The sequence below is a fragment of the Coregonus lavaretus genome, assembly GCF_964263955.1.
Source record: "Coregonus lavaretus genome assembly, chromosome: 20".
NCBI lineage: Eukaryota > Metazoa > Chordata > Actinopteri > Salmoniformes > Salmonidae > Coregonus > Coregonus lavaretus.
Window position 1 is genome coordinate 38,562,827 of NC_140007.1, and position 25,189 is coordinate 38,588,015.

Below are 25,189 nucleotides of genomic sequence, written 5' to 3' on the forward strand. Positions count from 1 at the left end.
CAATTTAGTGTATGTAAACTTCTGACCCACTGGAATTGTGATACAGCGAATTATAAGTGAAATAATCTGTCTGTAAACAATTGTTGGAAAAATTACTTGTGTCATGCTCAAAGTAGATGTCCTAACCGACATGCCAAAACTATAGTTTGTTAACAAGACATTTGTGGAGTGGTTGAAAAATGAGTTTGAATGACTCCAACCTAAGTGTATGTAAACTTCCGACTTCAACTGTAGGTGCTTTACTTTGAGCAGCTTTTACAGTAAATCCAATGCTGGTGAAAGATACAATATTATATTGTTAGATACAACTAATTAATTAGCTCTGGGCTTATACTATGATCATGAGTAACACATTTCAGTAATGGGAGCATTACCAGGGTACTGTTGATGGTCAGCTCAAAGGGCTTCCAGGAAATACAAAATCAATCAATATGTATAGATTCTGTATAGTGCATCAAAACAAATAGCACTAGCAAGACATTAACGGCCGCTTGCAATGATCATACTGTATGATCACAAGGCCTCACTGATCCAACGGTGAGACATCAATCCCCAAAGCATCACAGGACAAGGCTATAACAAGGACCAAACTCTGATGATCTCTCAATCCGGTGGGCCCCTAGGAGAGGACAATGTCCATGTTCTGTGGAAGTCCTTTCAGTAAACTCTTCAAAAATCCAAGTCCAAGTCCTTATTTGTCTATGGTAATGCGTGTCCCATTCCAGATCTCGGCAGATGATTATGCCAAAGCAAATACATGAAATCCTTCTATTGTATTCCTGATTAAATGATCCAGGCGGTATACTGAAGGTTGGTGGGGGCCTTATAGGAAGATGCACCAGAAATATGGGACACTGAGAGTCTTACGTAGTAGCAAAGGATATAGATAGGCTCTATACAAGACTATAAACCCTATTGTTGGTGTGCTGGTTGTAGTCTTATGTTAAGGTCTAGACATCCTGCTTGTATTCTGGAGTTGAGGCCTACAGGTCCATTTTGAGTTTCTCTGTGGGGTAGTCATGGTTCTGGTCCAACTTGGAGAGGATCTTCCTGACACGGAGAGCTGTGAGGCGGGCTGGAGGGCTCTGGAAACAACACTCCTTCATTGTCTTGGCAATGGAAGACAGGATCTGTACACAAAGAGAGAGAGAGAGTCCCATCATAAGATCTCACTCAGTTCTATCACTGTATGTACAGTAGAAAGTCACTGTAATATCTTTACTATTGGTGGTGTGTGTGTGTGCGTGTATATACACTGACTGTACAAAACATTAGAAACACCTTCCAAACATTGAGTTGCACCCCACATTTGCATGCAAAACAGTCTCAATTTGTCAACAAGGTGTCGAAAGCGTTCCACAGGGATGCTGGCCCATGTTGACTCCAATGCTTCCCATAGTTGTGTCAAGTTGGCTGGATGTCCTTTGGGTGGTGGACCATTCTTGATAAACACAAGAAACTGTTGAGCGTGAAAAACCCAGCAGCATTGCAGCTCTTGACACACTCAAACCGGTGCGCCTGACACCTACTACCATACCCCGTTCAAAGGCACTTAAATATTTCGTCTTGCCCATTCACCCTCTGAATGGCACACATAAACAATCAATGTCTCAAGGCTTAAAAATCCTTCTTTAACCTGTCTCCTCCCCTTCATGTACACTTTTTAAAGTGGATTTAACAAGTGACATCAATAAGGGACCATAGCTTTCATCTGGATTCACCTGGTCAGACTATGTCATGGAAAGAGCAGGTGCTCCTAATGTTTTGTACACTCAGTGTATGTGCATGTGTGTGTGTCTCACCGGGTGGGAGTGCAGCCTGTTGTGCATACTGGGTCTTTGCTGGTCCACACACACTACCTTCTTCATCTCCTCAAAGCTGGGGTCAGAGGGCACCATGTCAAAGAATGGCGGACGGTACTCTTCCACTATCCCTGGAACAACAAACACAATCACACCTGAGGAACACATGTTACATATACAGTCAGTACCAGTATATCTACGTCTTCATTCCGAAGGAGTCAGCCAACATTCCATCTTACATAATGATGATTGAGGTGGGGAGGATTTGGTGGGAAAACCACAGGCAACATGACACTACAGGCACCATGACACTACAGATACCATGACACTACAGACACCATGACACTACAGACATCATGACACTACAGACACCATGACACCATGACACTACATACACCATGACACTACAGACAGCATGACACTACAGACATCATGACATTACAGACATCATGACACTACCGACATCATGACACTACAGGCACCATGACACTACAAACATCATGACACTACAGACACCATGACACTACAGACACCATGACACTACAGGCACCATGTCACTACAGACATTATGACACTACAGACATCATGACACTAGAGACACCATGACACTACAGGCACCATGTCACTACAGACATTATGACACTACAGACATCATGACACTAGAGACACCATGACACTACAGACACCATGACACTACAGACACCATGACACTACAGACACCATGACACTACAGACACCATGACACTACAGACACCATGACACCATGACACTACAGACACCATGACACTACAGACACCATGACACTACAGACACCATGACACTACAGACACCATGACACTACAGACATCATGACACTACAGAAATAATGACACTACAGACACCATGACACTACAGACACCATGACACTACAGATAGCATGACATTACAGACACCATGACACTACAGACACCATAACACTACCATGACACTACAGACACCATGACACTACAGACACCATGACACCATGAAACTACAGGCACCATTACACTACAGACCCTATGACACAATGACACTACAGACATCATGCCACTACAGACACCATGTCACTACAGACACCATGACACTACAGACACCATGACACTACAGACACCATGACACCATGAAACTACAGACACCATGCCACTACAGACATCATGACACTATCATGACACTACAGACACCATGACACCATGACACTACAGATATCATGCCACTACAGACACCATGACACTACATGCACCATGTCACTACAGACATCATGACACTACCAGGTCACTACAGACACCATGACACTACAGATACCATGTCACTACAGACACCATGACACTACAGACATCATGACACTACAGACACCATGACACTACAGACACCATTACACTACAGACACCATGACACTACAGGCACCATGTCACTACAGACATCATGACACTACAGACATCATGATACTACCATGACACTATAGACACCATGACACCATGACACTACAGATATCATGCCACTACAGACACCATGACACTACAGGCACCATGTCACTACAGACATCATGACACTACCATGTCACTACAGACACCATGACACTACAGATACCATGTCACTACAGACACCATGACACTACAGACATCATGACACTACAGACACCATGACACTACAGACACCATGACACTACAGACACCATGACACCATGACACTACAGGCACCATGTCACTACAGACATCATGACACTACCATGACACTACAGACTCCATGACACCATGACACTACAGATATCACGCCACTACAGACACCATGACACTGCAGACACCATGACACCATGACACTACAGGCACCATGTCACTACAGACATCATGACACTACCATGTCACTACAGACACCATGACACTACAGATACCATGTCACTACAGACACCATGACACTACATACATCATGACACTACCATGACACTACAGACACCATGACACCATGCCACTACAGACATCATGACACTACAGACATCATGACACTACCATGACACTACAGACACCATGACACCATGACACTACAGATATCATGCCACTACAGACACCATGACACTACAGACACCATGACACTACAGACATCATGACACTACAGAAATAATGACACTACAGACACCATGACACTACAGACACCATGACACTACAGATAGCATGACACTACAGACACCATGACACTACAGACACCATAACACTACCATGACACTACAGACACCATGACACTACAGACACCATGACACCATGAAACTACAGGCACCATTACACTACAGACCCTATGACACAATGACACTACAGACATCATGCCACTACAGACACCATGTCACTACAGACACCATGACACTACAGACACCATGACACTACAGACACCATGACACCATGAAACTACAGACACCATGCCACTACAGACATCATGACACTATCATGACACTACAGACACCATGACACCATGACACTACAGATATCATGCCACTACAGACACCATGACACTACATGCACCATGTCACTACAGACATCATGACACTACCAGGTCACTACAGACACCATGACACTACAGATACCATGTCACTACAGACACCATGACACTACAGACATCATGACACTACAGACACCATGACACTACAGACACCATTACACTACAGACACCATGACACTACAGGCACCATGTCACTACAGACATCATGACACTACAGACATCATGATACTACCATGACACTATAGACACCATGACACCATGACACTACAGATATCATGCCACTACAGACACCATGACACTACAGGCACCATGTCACTACAGACATCATGACACTACCATGTCACTACAGACACCATGACACTACAGATACCATGTCACTACAGACACCATGACACTACAGACATCATGACACTACAGACACCATGACACTACAGACACCATGACACTACAGACACCATGACACCATGACACTACAGGCACCATGTCACTACAGACATCATGACACTACCATGACACTACAGACTCCATGACACCATGACACTACAGATATCACGCCACTACAGACACCATGACACTGCAGACACCATGACACCATGACACTACAGGCACCATGTCACTACAGACATCATGACACTACCATGTCACTACAGACACCATGACACTACAGATACCATGTCACTACAGACACCATGACACTACATACATCATGACACTACCATGACACTACAGACACCATGACACCATGCCACTACAGACATCATGACACTACAGACATCATGTCACTACCATGACACTACAGACACCATGACACCATGACACTACAGATATCATGCCACTACAGACACCATGACACTACAGACACCATGACACCATGACACTACAGGCACCATGTCACTACAGACATCATGACACTACCATGTCACTACAGACACCATGACACTACAGATACCATGTCACTACAGACACCATGACACTACAGACATCATGACACTACAGACACCATGTCACTACAGACATCATGACACTACCATGACACTACAGACACCATGACACTACCATGTCACTACAGACACCATGACACTACAGACACATGACACTACAGACACCATGACACTACAGACACCATGACACTACAGACACCATGACACTACAGATAGCATGACACTACAGACACCATGACACTACAGACACCATGACACTACCGACATCATGACAATACATTCACCATGACACTACCGACACATGACACTACAGACACCATGTCACTACAGACACCATGACACTTCCGACACCATGACACTACAGACACCATGACACTACCATGTCACTACAGACACCAAAACACTACAGACACCATGACACTACAGACACCATGTCACTACAGACACCATGACACTACCAACACCATGACACTACAGACACCATGCCACTACAGACACCATGACACTACAGATACCATGTCACTACAGACACCATAACACTACCGACAACTGACACTACCAACACCATGACACTACAGACACCATGACACTACAGACACCATGACACTACAGACACCATGTCACTACAGACACCATGACACTACCAACACCATGACACTACAGACACCATGCCACTACAGACACCATGACACTACAGATACCATGTCACTACAGACACCATAACACTACCGACAACTGACACTACCAACACCATGACACTACAGACACCATGACACTACAGACATCATGACACACAGTGACATTGGAATAACAATCTAGATTCCAAGACAGAAAAAACAGAAAGGAGAAGACTACATCAAAGATAGAGTGTCAATCTTCTCTCTGTTTAGATTAGATTTGGGTTGTATATGTTGGCTTCATATACATACGGTATACATCTTTTACTTCACAAAGGACTGAAATAGTACTCTGAAATTCAGATAGTGGAGAGTAGGAGTGTTGGGTATATGTTGGACAAAAAAGAGAAGATACAGAATCCCTGGAGAGAGAGTGTATTGTGATTGAGTTCTGGGAGGCTTGGTTGTGTGTGTGTGTGTGTGTGTGTGTGTGTGTGTGTGTGTGTGTGTGTGTGTGTGTGTGTGTGTGTGCTACTGTGTATGTATATGTGCGTGCGACCAAGTGTGTGTTTGTGTGCATGTATGTGAAAGAGAGACCGACAGAGAGAGACAGATAAAGAGAGAGAGAGCATCTGGACTATGTGAGGTGGGAGAGTGCTGACACTAGATAAGAGCGTTTATAATGACTAAAGGGCTAATCATGAGAGAGGATAGAGAAAGACAGACTGCCAGATAGAACAACATTGTAGTGAAGAGAGACATGTACTAACTCCCTCCTACACCGTTCAGTTGCATCCCAAATGGCATCCTATTCCCTATATAGTGCACTACTTTTGGCCAGGACCCAAAGGGGTCAAAAGCAGTGTACTACATAGGGAATATTGTGTCATTTGGGACAGAGGATACATGTTCTAGAGGTCCAATAGTCCTGGTGCACTAGTATTAAGACTAAGACAATTCAAATTTCAATGTTTGAGTGGATGGTGTGCTCCAGTATGTGTATTAACTTGTTCAATCATGAGAAACCTACCCCAGGTCCCTTTGGTTAGAAAGGCTTCATATGCGTTCAGACAGAAGCTTTTATACAGTACAGTACAGAGAGTACAGCACAAGTTTATGTGATCCCTGTGGGAATTGAACCCATGACCTTGATGTTACCAGCACCACGCGCTTACCAACTGGACCACAGTACATGTTTCAATTAAAGACGGCAGAGCGTTTTCGTTGACCTCATAGTTGCATGTGTGTTCCTGTGTGTGTGTGCATGCCTGTGTGTGTGTGTTACCGTTTACTATGGTCCTTCTGGAAATCTCCCAGAGGACTAGGCCCAGGGCCCAGATGTCTGTCTGCTTGTATGACTCAAAGATGTCCATGCGGATGCTCTCGTCCAGGACCTCCGGGGCCATGTAACGTTTGGTGCCCACTCTGGGGTTGTTCCCTACATCCAGGTAGTCACTGGTCTGGGAATGCATCACAGACAGGCCTGGAGACACAACAGGGTCATGTTCACTAGTGAGAAAACATTTAGAAACAGAGTGAAACAGGTCATACCTGAATTTGCACAATAATAACATATTTTAGTTTTCCGTTGCAAAACGTTTTGTTACAGTGTGCCCTAATGAATACAACCCAAGAACACAGGAAAAATGAATGAAGGCTGTAAATGTGGTCTCTCCAAGTATATCATAAACAGGCAGAAGCAATTCATAGAATGGACTTTGCCCCTAATTTTGCTGTCCGTTCCTAGAGCCCTAGCTCTCAACATGCTCCCCTCTAACCCTCTCTCATTCAGCCCTCTCTCCTTCAGCCCTGTCTCCTTCAGCCCTCCATTCTTCAGCCCTCTCCTTCATCCCTCTCCTTCAGCCCTCCCTCCTTCAGCCATCTTCCTTTCAGCCCTCACTCCTTCAGCCCTCTCCTCTCTAACCCTCTCTCCTTCAGCCCTCCCTCTTCAGCTCTCTCTCTTCTAGCACTCTCTCCTTCATCCCTCTCTCCTCGAGCCCTCTCTCCTCTAGCCCTCTCTCCTCTAGCCCTCTCTCCTCTAGCCCTCTCTCCTTCAGCCCTCTCCTTAAGCCCTCTCTTCGCTAGCCCTCTCTCCTCTAGCCCCGTCTACTTCAGCCCTCTCTCCTTCAGCCCTCTCTCCTCTAGCCCTCTCTCCTTCAGCCCTCTCTCCTTTAGCCCTCCCTCCTCTAGCCCTCTCTCCTACAGCCCTCTCTCCTTCAGCCCTCTCTCCTTAAACCCTCTTCATTTCAGCCCTCCCTCCTTCAGCCCTCTCCTTCAGCCCTCTCATTCAGCCCTCTCTCCTTCAGCCCTCTTCCTTTCAGCCCTCTCTCCTTCAGCCCTCTCCTCTCTAACCCTCTCTCCTTCAGCCCTCCCTCCTTCAGTCCTCTCTCCTCTAGCCCTCACTCCTTCAGCCCACTCTTCTCTAGCCATCCTCCTTCAGCCCTCTCCTTCAGCCCTCTCTCCTTAAGCCCTCTCTCCTTCAGCACTCTCTCCTCGAGCCCTCTCTCCTCTAGCCCTCTCTCCTTCAGCCCTCTCCTTCAGCCCTCTCTCCTTCAGCCCTCTCTCATCTAGCCCTCTCTCATTCAGCCCTCTCTTCACTAGGCCTCTTTCCTCTAGCCCCCCTCCTTCAGCCCTCTCCTTCAGCCCTCTCATTCAGCCCTTTCTCCTTCAGCCCTCACTCCTTCAGCACTCTCCTCTCTAACCCTCTCTCCTTCAGCCCTCACCCCTTCAGCCCTCTCCTCTCTAACCCTCTCTCCTTCAGCCCTCCCTCCTTCAGTCCTCTCTCCTCTAGCCCTCACTCCTTCAGCCCACTCTCCTCTAGCCCTCCTCCTTCAGCCCTCTCTCCTTCAGCCCTCTCTCCTCTAGCCCTCTCTTCTTCAGCACTCTCTCCTCGAGCCCTCTCTCCTCTAGCCCTCTCCCCTCTAGCCCTCCCTCCTTCAGGCCTTTCCTTCAGCCCTCTCATTCAACCCTTCTCCTTCAGCCCTCTTCCTTTCAGCCCTCACTCTTTCAGCCCTCTCCTCTCTAACCCTCTCTCCTTCAGCCCACCCTCCTTCAGTCCACTCTCCTCTAGCCCTCTCTCCTTCAGCCCTCTCTCCTCTAGTCCTCTATCCTTCAGCCCTATCTCCTCTAGCCCTCCTCCTTCAGCCCTTTCCTTCAGCCCTCTCTCCTTCAGCCCTCACTCCTTCAGCCCTCTCTCCTTCAGCACTCTCTCCTCCAGCCCTCTCTCCTTCAGCCCTCTCCTCTAGCCCTCTTTCCTCAGGCCCTCTCTCCTTCAGCCCTCTCCTTCAGCCCTCTTCCTTTCAGCCCTCCCTCCTTCAACCCTCCCCTTCAGCCCTCTCCTCTAGCCCACTCTTCTTCAGCCCTCTCTATTTCAGCCCTCTCTCCTTCAGTCCTCTCTCCTTCAGCCGTATCCTTATGCTCTCTCTCCTCTAGCCCTTTCTCCTTCAGCCCTCTCCTTCAGCCCTCTTCCTTTCAGCCCTCCCTCCTTCAACCCTCCCCTTCAGCCCTCTCCTCTAGCCCACTCTTCTTCAGCCCTCTCTACTTCAGCCCTCTCTCCTGCAGCCCTCTCTCCTTCAGCCGTATCCTTATGCTCTCTCTCCTCTAGCCCTCTCTCCTTCAGCCCTCTTCTTCAGCCCATTCTACTTCAGCCCTCTTCATTTCAGCCGTCCCTTCTTCAGCCCTCTCCTTCATCCCTCTCCTTCAGCCCTCTCTCCTTCAACCCTCTCTACTTCAGCCCTCTTCCTTTCAGCCCTCACTCCTTCAGCCCTCTCCTCTCTAACCCTCTCTCTTTCAGCCCTCCATCCTTCATCACTCTCTCCTCTAGCCCTCTCTCCTCTAAACCTCTCTACTCTAGCCCTCTCTCCATCCCTTTCTCCTCTAGCCCTCCCTTTCAATCCTCTCATTCAGCCCTCTCTCCTTCAGCCATCTCTTCTTCAGCATTCTCTCCTTCAGCCATATCCTTATGCCATCTCTCCTCTAGCCCTCTCTCCTTCAGCCCTCTCTCCTCTAACCCTCTCTCCTCTAGCCCTCTCTTTCCTTCAGCCCTCTCTCCTCTAGCCCTCAAAACTTCAGCCCTCTATGCTCCAGCCCCCACTCCTTCAGCCCTCTCCTCTCTAGCTCTCTCTTCTTCAGCCCTCTCTCCTCTAGCCCTCTCTTCTTCATCCCTCTCTAGGCTACCACTCTCTCCTCTAGCCCTCTGTCCTTCAGCCCTAACTCTTTCAGCCCTCGCTCCTTCAGCCCTCACTCCTTTAGCCCTCTCTCCTCTAGCCCTTGTCCTTCAGCCCTCTCTCCTCTAGCCCTCTCTCCTCTATTCCTCTCTCCTCTAGCCCTCACTGTTTCAGCGCTCTCTGCTTCAGCCCTATCATTCTGCCCTCTCTCCTTCAGCCCTCTCTCCTCTAGCCCTCTCCCCTCTAGCCCTCTCTCCTTCAGCCCTCTCCTTCAGCCCTACTCCTTCAGCCCTCATTCCATCAGCCTGCTCTCCTTCAGCCCTATCATTCTGCCCTCTCTCCTTCAGCCCTCTCTCCTCTAGCCCTCTCTGCTTCAGCCCTCTCTCCTCTAGCCCTCTGTCCTTCAGCCCTCTCTCTAGCCCTCTATCCTATATTCCTCTCTCTTTTAGCCCTCTCCTTCAGCCCTCACTCCTTCAGCCCTTTCCTTCTGACCTCTCTACTCCTCCCTCTCCTTCAGCCCTCTCCTATCTATCCCTCTTTACTTCAGCCCTCGCTCTTTCAGCCCTCTCTCCTTCAGCCCTCTCTCCTCTAGCCCTCTCTCCTTCAGCCTTCTCTCCTTCAGCCTTCTCTCCTTCAGCCCTCACTTCTTCAGCCCTTGCCCCTTAACCCCTCTTTCCTTCAGCCCTCACTCCTTCAGCCCTCTCCTTCAGCCCTCTCTCCTCTAACCCTCTCTCCTCTAGCCCTCTCTTTCCTTCAGCCCTCTCTCCTCTAGCCCTCTCTCCTTCAGCCCTCTCTCCTCTAGCCCTCTCTCCTTCAGCCCTCTCCTATCTATCCCTCTTTACTTCAGCCCTCGCTCTTTCAGCCCTCTCTTCTTCAGCCCTCTCTCCTCTAGCCCTCTCTCCTTCAGCCCTCTCTCCTTCAGCCCTATATTTCAGCCCTCTCCTTCAGCCCTCTCCTTCTGCCCTCTCTCCTTCAGCTGTCTCTCTTTCAGCCTTCGCTCCTTCAGCCCTCACTCCTTCAGCCCTTGCCCCTCAACCCCTCTTTCCTTCAGCCCTCACTACTTCAGCCCTCACTCCTTTAGCCCTCTCTCCTCTAACCCTCTCTCCTCTAGCCCTCTCTTTCCTTCGGCCCTCTCTCCTCTAGCCGTCTCTCCTTCAGCCCTCTCTCCTCTAGCCCTCTCTCCTTCAGCCTTCTTACCTCTAGCCCTCTCTCCTTCAGCCCTCTCTCCTCCAGCCCTCTCTCCTTCAGCCTTCTCCTTCAGCCCTCTCTCCTCTAGCCCTCTCTCCTTCAGCCCTCTCTCCTCTAGCCCTCTCTCCTTCAGCCCTCTCTCCTCCAGCCCTCGCTCCTTCAGCCTTCTCCTTCAGCCCTCTCTCCTTCAGCCCTCTCCTCTCTAGCCCTCTCTCATTCAGCCCTCGATCCTTCAGCCCTCTCTTCTTCAGCCCTCTCTCCTCTAGCCCTCTGTCTCTAGCCCTCTCTCCTCTCTAGGCCTCTCCTTCAGCACTCTCTCCTCTAGCCCTCTGTCCTCTAGCCCTCTCTCCTCTAGCCCTCTCTCCTTCAGCCTTCTCCTCCAGCCCTCTCCTTCAGACTTCTCTCTTTCAGCCCTCACTCCTTAAACCGTCTCCTCTCTAGCCCTCTCTCCTTAAGCACCCTCTCTCCTTCAGCCCTCTCTCCTCTAACCCTCTCTCCTCTAGCCCTCTTTCCTTCAGCCCTCTCTCCTCTAGCCCTCTCTCCTTCAGCCCTCTTCCTTCAGCCCTCTCTCCTTCAGCCCTCTTTCCTTTAGCCCCCTCTCCTCTAGCCCTCTCTCCTTCATCTCTCTCTCCTCTAGCCCTCTCTCCTTCAGCCCTCTCCTTCAGCCCTCTCTTATTCAGCCCTTTCCTCTCTAGCCATCTCTCCTTCAGCCCTCACTCTTTCAGCCCTCTCTCTTCTAGCCCTCTCTTCTTCATCCCTCTGTCCTCTAGCCCTTTCTTCTCTAGCCATCTCTCCTCTAGCCCTCTCTATCCTTCAGCCCTCTCCTTCAGCCCTTCTCCTTCAGCCCTCTCTCCTCTAGCCCTCTCTCCTTCAGGCCTCTCTCCTCTAGCCCTCTCTTCTTCAGCCCTCTCTTTCAGCCCTCTCCGTCTGCCCTCTCTCCTTCAGCCCTCTCTGCTTCAGCCCTCTCTCCTCTAGCCCTCTCTCCTTAATCCCTCTCTACTATACCACTCTCTCCTCTAGCCCTCTCTCCTTTAGCCCTCACTCTTTCAACCCTCTCTCCTTCAGCCCTCACTCCTTCAGCCCACTCTTCTTCAGCCCTCTCTCCTCTATAACCCTCTCTCCTCTAGCCCTCTCTCCTTCAGTCCTCTCTCCTCCAGCCCTCTCTCCTCCAGCCCTCTCTCCTTAATCCCTCTCTCCTCTAGCCCTCTCTCCTCTAGCCCTCTCTCCTCTAGCCCTCTCTCCATCAGCCCTCTCTCCTTCAGCCCTCACTCCTTTAGCCCTCTCTCCTCTAGCCCTCTGTCCTTCAGCCATCTCTCCTCTAGCCCTCTCTCCTCTATTCCTCTCTCTTGTAGCCCTCTACCTCAGTGCTCTCTATTCTTTAGCCCTTTCATTCTGCCCTCTCTCCTTCAGCCCTCTCTCCTCTAGCCCTCTCTCATCTAGCTCTCTCCCCTATAGCCCTCTCTCCTTCAGCCCTCTCCCCCAGCCCTCTCCTTCAGCCCTTTCTCCTTCAGTGTTCATTCCTTCATCCTGCTCTCCTTCAGCCCTATCATTGTGCCCTCTCTCCTTCAGCCTTCTCATCTTCTGCCCTCTCTCCTCTAGCCCTCTCTGCTTCAGCCCTCTCTCCTCTAGCCCTCTGTCATTCAGCCCTCTCTCTAGCCCTCTATCCTATATTTCTCTCTCTTTTAGCCCTCTCCTTCAGCCCTCACTCCTTCAGCCCTTTCCTTCTGACCTCTCTACTCCTCCCTCTCCTTCAGCCCTCTCCTATCTATCCCTCTTTACTTCAGCCCTCGCTCTTTCAGCCCTCTCTCCTTCAGCCCTCTCTCCTCTAGCCCTCTCTCCTTCAGCCCTCACTCCTTCAGCCCTCTTTCATCTAGCCCTCTCTCCTCTAGCTCTCTCTACTTCAGCCCTCACTCCTTCAGACCTCTCCTCTAGCTCTCTCTCCTTCAGCACTCTCTTCTTCAGCCCTCTCTCCTCTAAGCCTATCTCCTCTAGCCTTCTCTCCTTCAGCACTCTCCTCCAGCCCACCTTCAACCCTCTCTCTTTCAGCCCTCACTCCTTCAGCCGTCTCTTCTCTAGCCCTCTCATTTTCAGCCCTCTCTCTTACTAGGCCTTACTCCTTCAGCCGTCTCCTTCAGCCCTCTCTGTTTCAGCCCTCTCTGCTTCAGCCCTCTCCTCTCTAGCCCCCTCTCCTTCAGCCCTCACTCTTTAACCCTCTCTCCATCAGCACTCTCTCTTCTAGCCCTCTCTTCTTCAGCCCTCTCTCCTTCAGCCCGCTCTCCTCTATAACCCTCTCTCCTCTAGCCCTCTCTCCTTCAGCCCTCTCTCCTCTAGCGCTCTCTCCTAAAACCATCTCTCCTTAATCCCTCTCTCCTCTAACCCTCTCTCCTCTAAACCTCTCTCCTTCAGCCCTCTCTCCTTTAGCCCTCACTCCTTCAGCACTCTCCTCTCTAGCCCTCTCTGCTTCAGCCCTCTCTCCTTTTGCCCTCTCTCCTCTATCCCTCTCTCCTCTAGCCCTCACTCCTTCAGACCTCTCCTTTCTAGCCCTCTCTCCTTCAGCCCTCTCCTCCAGCCCTCTCCTTCAGCCCGCTCTCCTTCAGCCCTCATTCCTTCAGCCCGCTCTCCTTCAGCCCTCACTCCTTTAGCCCTCTCTCCTTCAGCTATCTCTTCTTCAGCCCTCTCTCCTCTAGCCCTCTCTCTTTCAGCCCTCTCTCCTCTAGCCCTCTGTCCTTTAGCCCTCTCTCCTCTAGACCTCTATCCTCTGTTCCTCTCTCTTTTAGCCCTCTACTTCAGCCCTCTCTCCTTCAGCCCTCAATGTCTGACCCCTCTACTCCTCCCTCTCCTTCAGCCCTCTACTATCTATCCCTCTTTACTTCAGCCCTCGCTCTTTCAGCCATCTCTCCTTCAGCCCACTCTCCTCTAGCCCTCTCTCTTTCAGCCCTCTCTTTCAGGCCTCTCCTTCAGCCCTCTCCTTCTGCCTCTCTCCTTCAGCCGTCTCTCATTCAGCCTTCGCTCCTTCAGCCCTCACTCCTTCAGCACTCTCTCCGTCAGCCCTCTCTCCTCTAGCCCTGTCTTCTTCATCCCTCTCTACTATACCACTCTCTCCTCTAGCCCTCTCTCCTTTAGCCCTCACTCTTTCAACCCTCTCTCCTTCAGCCCTCACTCCTTCAGCCCACTCTTCTTCAGCCCTCTCTCCTCTATAACCCTCTCTCCTCTAGCCCTCTCTCCTTCAGTCCTCTCTCCTCCAGCCCTCTCTCCTCCAGCCCTCTCTCCTTAATCCCTCTCTCCTCTAGCCCTCTCTCCTCTAGCCCTCTCTCCTCTAGCCCTCTCTCCATCAGCCCTCTCTCCTTCAGCCCTCACTCCTTTAGCCCTCTCTCCTCTAGCCCTCTGTCCTTCAGCCATCTCTCCTCTAGCCCTCTCTCCTCTATTCCTCTCTCTTGTAGCCCTCTACCTCAGTGCTCTCTATTCTTTAGCCCTTTCATTCTGCCCTCTCTCCTTCAGCCCTCTCTCCTCTAGCCCTCTCTCATCTAGCTCTCTCCCCTATAGCCCTCTCTCCTTCAGCCCTCTCCCCCAGCCCTCTCCTTCAGCCCTTTCTCCTTCAGTGTTCATTCCTTCATCCTGCTCTCCTTCAGCCCTATCATTGTGCCCTCTCTCCTTCAGCCTTCTCATCTTCTGCCCTCTCTCCTCTAGCCCTCTCTGCTTCAGCCCTCTCTCCTCTAGCCCTCTTACATTCAGCCCTCTCTCTAGCCCTCTATCCTATATTCCTCTCTCTTTTAGCCCTCTCCTTCAGCCCTCACTCCTTCAGCCCTTTCCTTCTGACCTCTCTACTCCTCCCTCTCCTTCAGCCCTCTCCTATCTATCCCTCTTTACTTCAGCCCTCGCTCTTTCAGCCCTCTCTCCTTCAGCCCTCTCTCCTCTAGCCCTCTCTCCTTCAGCCTTCTCTCCTTCAGCCTTCTCTCCTTCAGCCCTCACTTCTTCAGCCCTTGCCCCTTAACCCCTCTTTCCTTCAGCCCTCACTCCTTCAGCCCTCTCCTTCAGCCCTCTCTCCTCTAACCCTCTCTCCTCTAGCCCTCTCTTTCCTTCAGCCCTCTCTCCTCTAGCCCTCTCTCCTTCAGCCCTCTCTCCTCTAGCCCTCTCTCCTTCAGCCCTCTCCTATCTATCCCTCTTTACTTCAGCCCTCGCTCTTTCAGCCCTCTCTTCTTCAGCCCTCTCTCCTCTAGCCCTCTCTCCTTCAGCCCTCTCTCCTTCAGCCCTATATTTCAGCCCTCTCCTTCAGCCCTCTCCTTCTGCCCTCTCTCCTTCAGCTGTCTCTCTTTCAGCCTTCGCTCCTTCAGCCCTCACTCCTTCAGCCCTTGCCCCTCAACCCCTCTTTCCTTCAGCCCTCACTACTTCATCCCTCACTCCTTCAGCCCTCTCTCCTCTAACCCTCTCTCCTCTAGCCCTCTCTTTCCTTCGGCCCTCTCTCCTCTAGCCGTCTCTCCTTCAGCCCTCTCTCCTCTAGCCCTCTCTCCTTCAGCCTTCTTACCTCTAGCCCTCTCTCCTTCAGCCCTCTCTCCTCCAGCCCTCTCTCCTTCAGCCTTCTCCTTCAGCCCTCTCTCCTCTAGCCCTCTCTCCTTCAGCCCTCTCCCCTCTAGCCCTCTCTCCTTCAGCCCTCTCTCCTCCAGCCCTCGCTCCTTCAGCCTTCTCCTTCAGCCCTCTCTCCTTCAGCCCTCTCCTCTCTAGCCCTCTCTCATTCAGCCCTCGATCCTTCAGCCCTCTCTTCTTCAGCCCTCTCTCCTCTAGCCCTCTGTCTCTAGCCCTCTCTCCTCTCTAGGCCTCTCCTTCAGCACTCTCTCCTCTAGCCCTCTGTCCTCTAGCCCTCTCTCCTCTAGCCCTCTCTCCTTCAGCCTTCTCCTCCAGCCCTCTCCTTCAGACTTCTCTCTTTCAGCCCTCACTCCTTAAACCGTCTCCTCTCTAGCCCTCTCTCCTTAAGCACCCTCTCTCCTTCAGCCCTCTCTCCTCTAACCCTCTCTCCTCTAGCCCTCTCTCCTTCATCTCTCTCTCCTCTAGCCCTCTCTCCTTCAGCCCTCTCCTTCAGCCCTCTCTTATTCAGCCCTTTCCTCTCTAGCCGTCTCTCCTTCAGCCCTCACTCTTTCAGCCCTCTCTCCTCTAGCCCTCTCTTCTTCATCCCTCTGTCCTCTAGCCCTTTCTTCTCTAGCCATCTCTCCTCTAGCCCTCTCTATCCTTCAGCCCTCTACTTCAGCCCTTCTCCTTCAGCCCTCTCTCCTCTAGCCCTCTCTCCTTCAGGCCTCTCTCCTCTAGCCCTCTCTTCTTCAGCCCTCTCTTTCAGCCCTCTCCGTCTGCCCTCTCTCCTTCAGCCCTCTCTGCTTCAGCCCTCTCTCCTCTAGCCCTCTCTCCTTCAGCCCTCACTGCTTCAGCCCTCTCTTTCAGCCCTCTCCTTCTGCCCTCTTCTTCTGCCTTCGTCTCTCTTTCAGCCTTCGCTCCTTCAGCCCTCACTCCTTCAGCCCTTGCCCCCTTAACCCCTCTCTCCTTCAGCCCTCACCTCTCTAGCCCTCTCTCCTTCAGCCCTCACTCCTTCAGCCCTCTTTCATCTAGCCCTCTCTCCTCTAGCTCTCTCTACTTCAGCCCTCACTCCTTCAGACCTCTCCTCTAGCTCTCTCTCCTTCAGCACTCTCTTCTTCAGCCCTCTCTCCTCTAAACCTATCTCCTCTAGCCTTCTCTCCTTCAGCACTCTCCTCCAGCCCACCTTCAACCCTCTCTCTTTCAGCCCTCACTCCTTCAGCCGTCTCTTCTCTAGGACTCTCATTTTCAGCCCTCTCTCTTACTAGGCCTTACTCCTTCAGCCGTCTCCTTCAGCCCTCTCTGTTTCAGCCCTCTCTGCTTCAGCCCTCTCCTCTCTAGCCCCCTCTCCTTCAGCCCTCACTCTTTAACCCTCTCTCCATCAGCACTCTCTCTTCTAGCCCTCTCTTCTTCAGCCCTCTCTCCTTCAGCCCGCTCTCCTCTATAACCCTCTCTCCTCTAGCCCTCTCTCCTTCAGCCCTCTCTCCTCTAGCGCTCTCTCCTAAAACCATCTCTCCTTAATCCCTCTCTCCTCTAACCCTCTCTCCTCTAAACCTCTCTCCTTCAGCCCTCTCTCCTTTAGCCCTCACTCCTTCAGCACTCTCCTCTCTAGCCCTCTCTGCTTCAGCCCTCTCTCCTTTTGCCCTCTCTCCTCTATCCCTCTCTCCTCTAGCCCTCACTCCTTCAGACCTCTCCTTTCTAGCCCTCTCTCCTTCAGCCCTCTCCTCCAGCCTCTCCTTCAGCCCGCTCTCCTTCAGCCCTCATTCCTTCAGCCCGCTCTCCTTCAGCCCTCACTCCTTTAGCCCTCTCTCCTTCAGCTATCTCTTCTTCAGCCCTCTCTCCTCTAGCCCTCTCTCTTTCAGCCCTCTCTCCTCTAGCCCTCTGTCCTTTAGCCCTCTCTCCTCTAGACCTCTATCCTCTGTTCCTCTCTCTTTTAGCCCTCTACTTCAGCCCTCTCTCCTTCAGCCCTCAATGTCTGACCTCTCTACTCCTCCCTCTCCTTCAGCCCTCTACTATCTATCCCTCTTTACTTCAGCCCTCGCTCTTTCAGCCATCTCTCCTTCAGCCCACTCTCCTCTAGCCCTCTCTCTTTCAGCCCTCTCTTTCAGGCCTCTCCTTCAGCCCTCTCCTTCTGCCTCTCTCCTTCAGCCGTCTCTCATTCAGCCTTCGCTCCTTCAGCCCTCACTCCTTCAGCACTCTCTCTGTCAGCCCTCTCTCCTCTAGCCCTGTCTTCTTCAGCCCTCTCTCCTCTATAACCCTCTCTCCTCTAGCCCTCTCTCCTTCAGTCCTCTCTCCTCCAGCCCTCTCTCCTCTAGCCCTCTCTCCTTAATCCCTCTCTCCTCTAGCCCTCTCTCCTCTAGCCCTCTCTCCTCTAGCCCTCTCTCCATCAGCCCTCTCTCCTTCAGCCCTCACTCCTTTAGCCCTCTCTCCTCTAGCCCTCTGTCCTTCAGCCATCTCTCCTCTAGCCCTCTCTCCTCTATTCCTCTCTCTTGTAGCCCTCTACCTCAGTGCTCTCTATTCTTTAGCCCTTTCATTCTGCCCTCTCTCCTTCAGCCCTCTCTCCTCTAGCCCTCTCTCATCTAGCTCTCTCCCCTATAGCCCTCTCTCCTTCAGCCCTCTCCCCCAGCCCTCTCCTTCAGCCCTTTCTCCTTCAGTGTTCATTCCTTCATCCTGCTCTCCTTCAGCCCTATCATTGTGCCCTCTCTCCTTCAGCCTTCTCATCTTCTGCCCTCTCTCCTCTAGCCCTCTGTCGTTCAGCCCTCTCTCCTCTAGCCCTCTATCATCTATTCCTCTCTCTTTTAGCCCTCTCCTTCAGCCCTCACTCCTTCAGCCCTCTCCTTCTGCTCTCTCTACTTCTTCCCTCTCTCCTTCAGCCCTCTCTCCTCTAGCCCTCTCGGGTCTATCCCTCTCTCCTCTAGTCCTCACTCCTTCAGACCTCTCCTCTCTAGCCCTTCTCCTTCAGCACTCTCTTCTTCAGCCCTCTCTCCTCTAGCCCTCTCCCCTCTAGTCCTCTCTCCTTCAGCCCTCTCCTCCAGCCATCTCCTTCAGCCCTCTCTCCTTCAGCCCTCATTCCTTCAGCCTTGCATTCCTTCAGCCCTATCATTCTGCCCTCTTTCCTTCAGCCCTCTCTCCTCTAGCCCTCACTCCTTCAGCCCTCTCTCCTCTAGCCCTCTGTCATTCAGTCCTCTCTCCTCCATTCCTCTCTCTTTTAGCCCTCTCCTTCAGCCCTCACTACTCCAGCCCTCTCCTTCTGACCTCTCTACTCCTCCCTCTCTTTCAGCCCTCTCCTATCTATCCCTCTTTACTTCAGCCATCTCTCCTTCAGCCCTCTCTCCTCTAGCCGTCTCTCCTTCAGCCCTCTCTCCTTCAGCCTTCTCCTTCTGCCCTCTCTCCTTCAGCCGTCTTTCTTTCAGCCTTCTCTCCTTCAGCCCTCACTCCTTCAGCCCTTGCCCCTTAACCCCTCTTTCCTTCAGCCCTCACTCCTTCAGCACTCTCTCCTTCAGCCCTCTCTCCTCTAACCCTCTCTCCTCTAGCCCTCTCGTTCCTTCGGCCCTCTCTCCTCTAACCCTCTCTCCTTCAGCCCTCTCTCCTCTAGCCCTCTCTCCTTCAGCCCTCTCTCCTCTAGCCCTCTCTCCTTCAGCCCTCTCTCCTCTAGCCCTCTCTTCTTCAGCCCTCTCCTTCAGCCCTCTCTCCTTCAGCCCTCTCCTCTCTAGCCCTCTCTCATTCAGCCCTCTCTCCTTCAGCCCTCTCTCCTCTAGCCCTCTGTCCTCTATCCCTCTCTCCTCTCTAGCCCTCTCCTTCAGCACTCTCTCCTTCAGCCCTCTCTCCTCTAGCCCTCTCTCCTCTAGCCCTCTCTCCTTCAGCCTTCTCCTCCAGCCCTCTCCTTTAGACCTCTCTCTTTCAGCCCTCACTCCTTCAGCCGTCTCCTCTCTAGCCCTCTCTCCTTAAGCACCCTCTCTCTTTCAGCCCTCTCTCCTCTAACCCTCTCTCCACTAACCCTGTTTCCTTCAGCCCTCTCTCCTCTAGCCCTCTCTCCTTCAGCCCTCTTCCTTCAGCCCTCTCTCCTTCAGCCCTCTCTCCTTTAGCCCCCTCTCCTCTAGCCCTCTCTCCTTCAGCCCTCTCTCCTCTAGCCCTCTCTCCTTCAGCCCTCTCCTTCAGCCCTCTCTTCTTCAGCCCTTTCCTCTCTAGCTGTCTCTCCTTCAGCCCTCTCTCTTTCAGCCCTCTCTCCATCAGCCCTCTCTACTTCAGCCCTCTGTCCTCTAGCCCTCTCTTCTCTAGCCATCTCTCCTCTAGCCCTCTCTCCTTCAGCCCTCTCCTTCAGCCCTTCTCCTTCAGCCCTCTCTCCATCAGCCCTCTATCCTTGCCCTATACTTCTGCCCCACTCCTTCAGCCCTCTCCGTCTGCCCTCTCTCCTTCAGCCCTTTCTCCTTTAGTCCTCTCTCCTTCAGCCCTCTCTCCTTCAGCCTTCTCTCCAGCCCTCTCTCCTCTAGCCCTCTCTCCTTCAGCAGTCTCTTCTTCAGCCCCTTCTCCTTCAGTCCTCTCTCCTCTAGCCCTCTCTCCTCTAGCCCTCCTCCTTCAACCCTCTCTCCTTCAGCTCTCTCCTCTCTATCCCTCTGTCCTTCAGCCCTCTCCTTCTGCCCTCTCACCTTCAGCCCTCTATCCTTCAGCCCTCTCTTCTTCAGCCCTCTCCTTCAGCCCTCTCCTTCAGCCTTCTCCTTCTGCCCTCTCTCCTTCAGCCCTCTCTCCTTCAGCCCTCTCCTTCAGCCCTCTTCTTCAGCCCTCTCCTTTCCTCCCACCTCCTCCTCCTCTCACCCAGGTCAGCGATGCAGCACTGTCCATTCCTCTTGACCAGGATGTTTCGGCTCTTCAGGTCTCGGTGGGCGATGGCGGGTTTGCCCTGGCAGCTGAGTATCTCTGTGTGAAGGTGGACCAGACCACAGGCTACAGACAGGCACATCCTTAGGCAACCCTCTGGATCCACGCTGCTGTACTGGAGGAAGTCGTAGAGACTACCCAGCTGGTGGAAGTGGGTGATCAGCCACAGCTGAGTAGTGGAGTTCTTAGATGTCATGTCAGATGCTATGAAGCCTGGGGGAGAGAAGACAGAAGGTATTGTGATAGTCAGACCAGGCCAGGCAAGCTAAATCAAGTGTACCAGAATTAATTGAAAGAAAACAAACACTATTTTGAATCCAAGGGAATTGGTAGAAGCTTTTGAGAGCTAAACAGGGTTAAGTTGAATGCACCAATTCGTAAGTCGCTCTGGATAAGAGCGTCTGCTAAATGATGTAAATGTAAATGTAAATGTTATGCTGACTCACCTAGGATGTTGTCGTGTCTGAGCTGTACAGTGTTGTAAATCTCTGTCTCCCTGAACCAAGACTGCTCATCCCTGGAGGAGAAGATCTTCACTGCAACACTCTCTCCCATCCAGGTGCCTCTCCACACCTCTCCATACCTGCCCTTACCTGGGTAGAGAGCAGAACAGAGGAACAGAAACACAGCAGAGATGGAGTGGGTTGGTGTAATAACGTTATCACACTAGTAAGACTAGAAATTAACTCAAAGGGTCCATAAACCATTACATGCTGGTACATGAACGAGTGAGTTCGAGTGAGACACTGAGAGAAATAGAGGAGGGAGTGAGAATGGAGGAGAGTATTTTACCGATACATTCGACCAGAGAGATCTGTTGAGCCATGGTCCTCTGTACCAGGTATGGCAGACCAGTCCCACTGCCTGAGGTACAGAACTCATCAAAGACATCCTGTAGACACAGAAAGAGTATTAATTTGATAATATACTGTAAGTACCAATATTATTGCTAAGTGACAGTGACCTTGGTGCTGATTCTGGTACATCTAAATGTCCTCCTTTGTATCAATACAATTCTATTCAATTTCATTAAATTCCATTCTTACCCCATAGGTGGGATCTGCCCCGCTGGGGACCTTGAGCATGGTGACGTCATGGTCCTTGTTGTGGCCAACTCTGTGGTGCTGTGGTCTGGAGCGGAGCCACAACACCAGGCCACACACACCCACAGACAGGATCAGCAGCAGCAGCAGGGGGACAGCCACCAGCAGAATCACACCGTTCTCCTCCCTTGTAGGCTCACCTGCTGGACAGTAAACACACACACACACACAGTCATACAGGTAAGAGGGAATAGCAGAAAGCCAAGATGATTTTGATATAAAAGCCCACCAACAACCACCAGGGGGTATCAGAGGCCTGTATGACACTGCCCTGTTAGTTGGACTCCCAGAGGATTCTGTATGACACTGCCCTGTTAGTTGGACTCCCAGAGGATTCTGTATGACACTGCCCTGTTAGTCGGACTCCCAGAGGATTCTGTATGACACTGCCCTGTTAGTCGGACTCCCAGAGGATTCTGTATGACACTGCCCTGTTAGTCGGACTCCCAGAGGATTCTGTATGACACTGCCCTGTTAGTCGGACTCCCAGAGGATTCTGTATGACACTGCCCTGTTAGTCGGACTCCCAGAGGATTCTGTATGACACTGCCCTGTTAGTCGGACTCCCAGAGAATTCTGTATGACACTGCCCTGTTAGTCGGACTCCCAGAGAGACCTGTATGACACTGCCCTGTTAGTCGGACTCCCAGAGAATTCTGTATGACACTGCCCTGTTAGTCGGACTCCCAGAGAGACCTGTATGACACTGCCCTGTTAGTCGGACTCCCAGAGAATTCTGTATGACACTGCCCTGTTAGTCGGACTCCCAGAGAGACCTGTATGACACTGCCCTGTTAGTCGGACTCCCAGAGAATTCTGTATGACACTGCCGTGTTAGCCGGACTCCCAGAGGATTCTGTACGACACTGCCCTGTTAGTCGGACTCCCAGAGAGACCTGTATGACACTGCCCTGTTAGTCGGACTCCCAGAGAATTCTGTATGACACTGCCCTGTTAGTCGGACTCCCAGAGAGACCTGTATGACACTGCCCTGTTAGTCGGACTCCCAGAGAATTCTGTATGACACTGCCGTGTTAGCCAGACTCCCAGAGGAGTTGTTCCAGAGTAGAACTACTGAAATATGAGCCTCAAGTTTGACTGCTGGTTTCATTTTCTGCCTGGTAGTTAATTGATTGATTCAAGTCACTGATTGACGAGAGAGTGTCTCGGGTCTGAATCAGTCCCTGATTATAGAGGGGAAGAAGGGAAACAAGAAGTATGGACCTCATATGAGACCAGACATGCCATTAGCGGTTCTAGGTTGTTGGAGAGGCTTCTAGAGTAGCTGCAGTGTTCTGACCTGGGTCTGGTGGAGCAGAGCTGTTGGTGTTACAGAGGTTCTAGACTGTTTGAGTGGAGGTTCTAGAGTAGCTACAGTGTTCTGACCTGGGTCAGGAGGAGCGGTGCTGTTGACATTACAGAGGTTCTTGGAGCAGCAGTGGACGTACAGTCCCAGGAAGTTGGTGTAGCACTGTTCCTTGTGGTGGTCCTTCTGGAAGCAGCCCTTCTCCTCTCTGCCATGCACCTTGGTGTAGAAGCAGTAGTCACCCCTGCAGGTGCCGTTCGTACACGTCCCCTTGTTGTTCTCACATGTACACAGAAGGTCGGTGCTGTCGTCAGGGCCTGGGGGAGAGGGAACCAGTGAGTGTGTGTGCTGTGTACGTATGCACAAACACATGCACGCACACACACGCACGCACACACAAACACACACACATGCACAAACGTGAACATAAAGACACAGGACAGATTTATAATAAACAGTTACACAGCTCTATAGAGTATCTGTGGTTGACATTATTAGACAGAAACAAACTTACCCTCTGATGACTCCACGGATGACTGATCTACAAAATATAAAAGGCAGTGGTGAGAGAAGGTCCAGGTCTGGTGGGGCTGGGACTGAGGCTGGGGCTGAGGCTGGGGCTGGGGCTGAGGCTGAGGCTGGGGCTGGGGCTGAGGCTGGGGCTGAGGCTGGGGCTGAGTCTAGGGCTGGGGCTGGGGCTAAGGCTGAGGCTGAGGCTGGGCCTGAGGCTGGGGCTGAGGCTGGGGCTGGGGCTGAGGCTGAGGCTGAGGCTGAGGCTGAGGCTGAGGCTGAGGCTGGGGCTGGGGATGGGGCTGGGGCTGAGGCTGGGTGCTGATGCTGGGGCTGAGGCTGTGGCTGAGGCTGGGTGCTGATGCTGGGGCTGAGTCTGGGAAGACCCACTCTTCCTTTGCTCTATTGTTTCAGTACCATACAACAACGAGCACTTCTCATCTACAGTACACACACATCTGCACCCAGCTGATTCCCCAGCAGCAACACACTCACTCACACTCAGATACACATAAACACACAAACAAAAGGACAGGCACAAATACACAAAGATATACAACACACAAACACACTGGTGATTATGTAAACTAGAGCACAAACACACCACTTTTGTTGAACTACCTGCATGAGCGGTGGAGGTCCACAGGCACATCCCAGCCAGCAGCACTGTGAGCATGGCAGCACCCCCCATCTCTGTCAGAGAGACAAGACAACAATTAGAGCTGCAGTGATTATGCTTTGTTTAAGGCTTTTAGAGACTCAAGAAAATAATATGGAACACACAGTTTTCTCTCACATGCAGTTTCATAAACTCATATGCAGCTTCACAATTAATGTCAACTTCTAGGTTTCCTCTCATTCCCCCCCCCCCTCTCTCTCTCTACTCTCTCTCTCTCTCTCTCTCTCTCTCTCTCTCTCTCTCTACTCTCTCTATTTCTCTCCTCTCTCTCTCTCTCTTAGCTCCTATCAATCTGTCCTCCCACTCTCTCTGTCTGAGTGTGACAGCCTAGGCCTGGATGCGGTGGCTGAGCTGAGTGGGCATGTTTGCCTCAAGACCACCAAATGGAAACAGCTGCAGCCAGATCCATGCAGCTCTAGCCCAGCAAACAGTGAACATTCCTGCAACGTTCCAATGGAGTCCCCAATTTGGTTTGGCCACAACATGGGCCCCAGCCGCTGGTCGGAGTCACACAGCCCCAGTCAGTCAGTCCCCATTCCATCAGAGGAAGTTATGAGATCAAAAACAATAACAGAGAGTGCCAGGCCCAGGGTCCAGTTAGTCTGCCTGCACTGTAATTAGAGTGGCTGATGGGAGAGGAGAGGGGGCTTTGCATGGAAAAAGAACGGTATACACTGACTGTACACGGACACTATTGCGGTTTCACTACTCATGTGTAGTGTGATATCATTGAAAATGTTTCTGAAACGGCTGAGTAATGAAAACTGCCTACAGGACATTTGGCTGACTTCCCCTCTCTATGAGAGATATTGCTCAAACAAATAATGCTAGAAATTAAATTAGACACGCTGCAACTTTCTTTGTTGGTTCAGACGCCCTGCTATCCTCACTGAAGAGTCAGATAATACACTATAGCACCACTATGACGTAGAAACACAATGCA

The 25,189-nt window shown here is 51.5% G+C and overlaps 1 protein-coding gene across 1 annotated transcript; it reads right to left on the reverse strand.

Moving 5' to 3' along the window:
* Positions 1-983: 983 nt before the first annotated feature.
* acvrl1 (activin A receptor like type 1) lies at positions 984-24,194 on the reverse strand (the record flags this gene model as incomplete). The annotated part of the gene is made up of 9 exons (XM_084184690.1): positions 984-1,130; positions 1,803-1,933; positions 7,148-7,345; positions 20,586-20,861; positions 21,095-21,241; positions 21,441-21,540; positions 21,695-21,894; positions 23,138-23,405; positions 24,189-24,194. 9 exons carry the CDS (start codon positions 24,192-24,194, stop codon positions 984-986), a joined length of 1,473 nt encoding a protein of 490 aa, XP_084040816.1.
* Between the last annotated feature and the right edge of the window lie 995 nt (positions 24,195-25,189).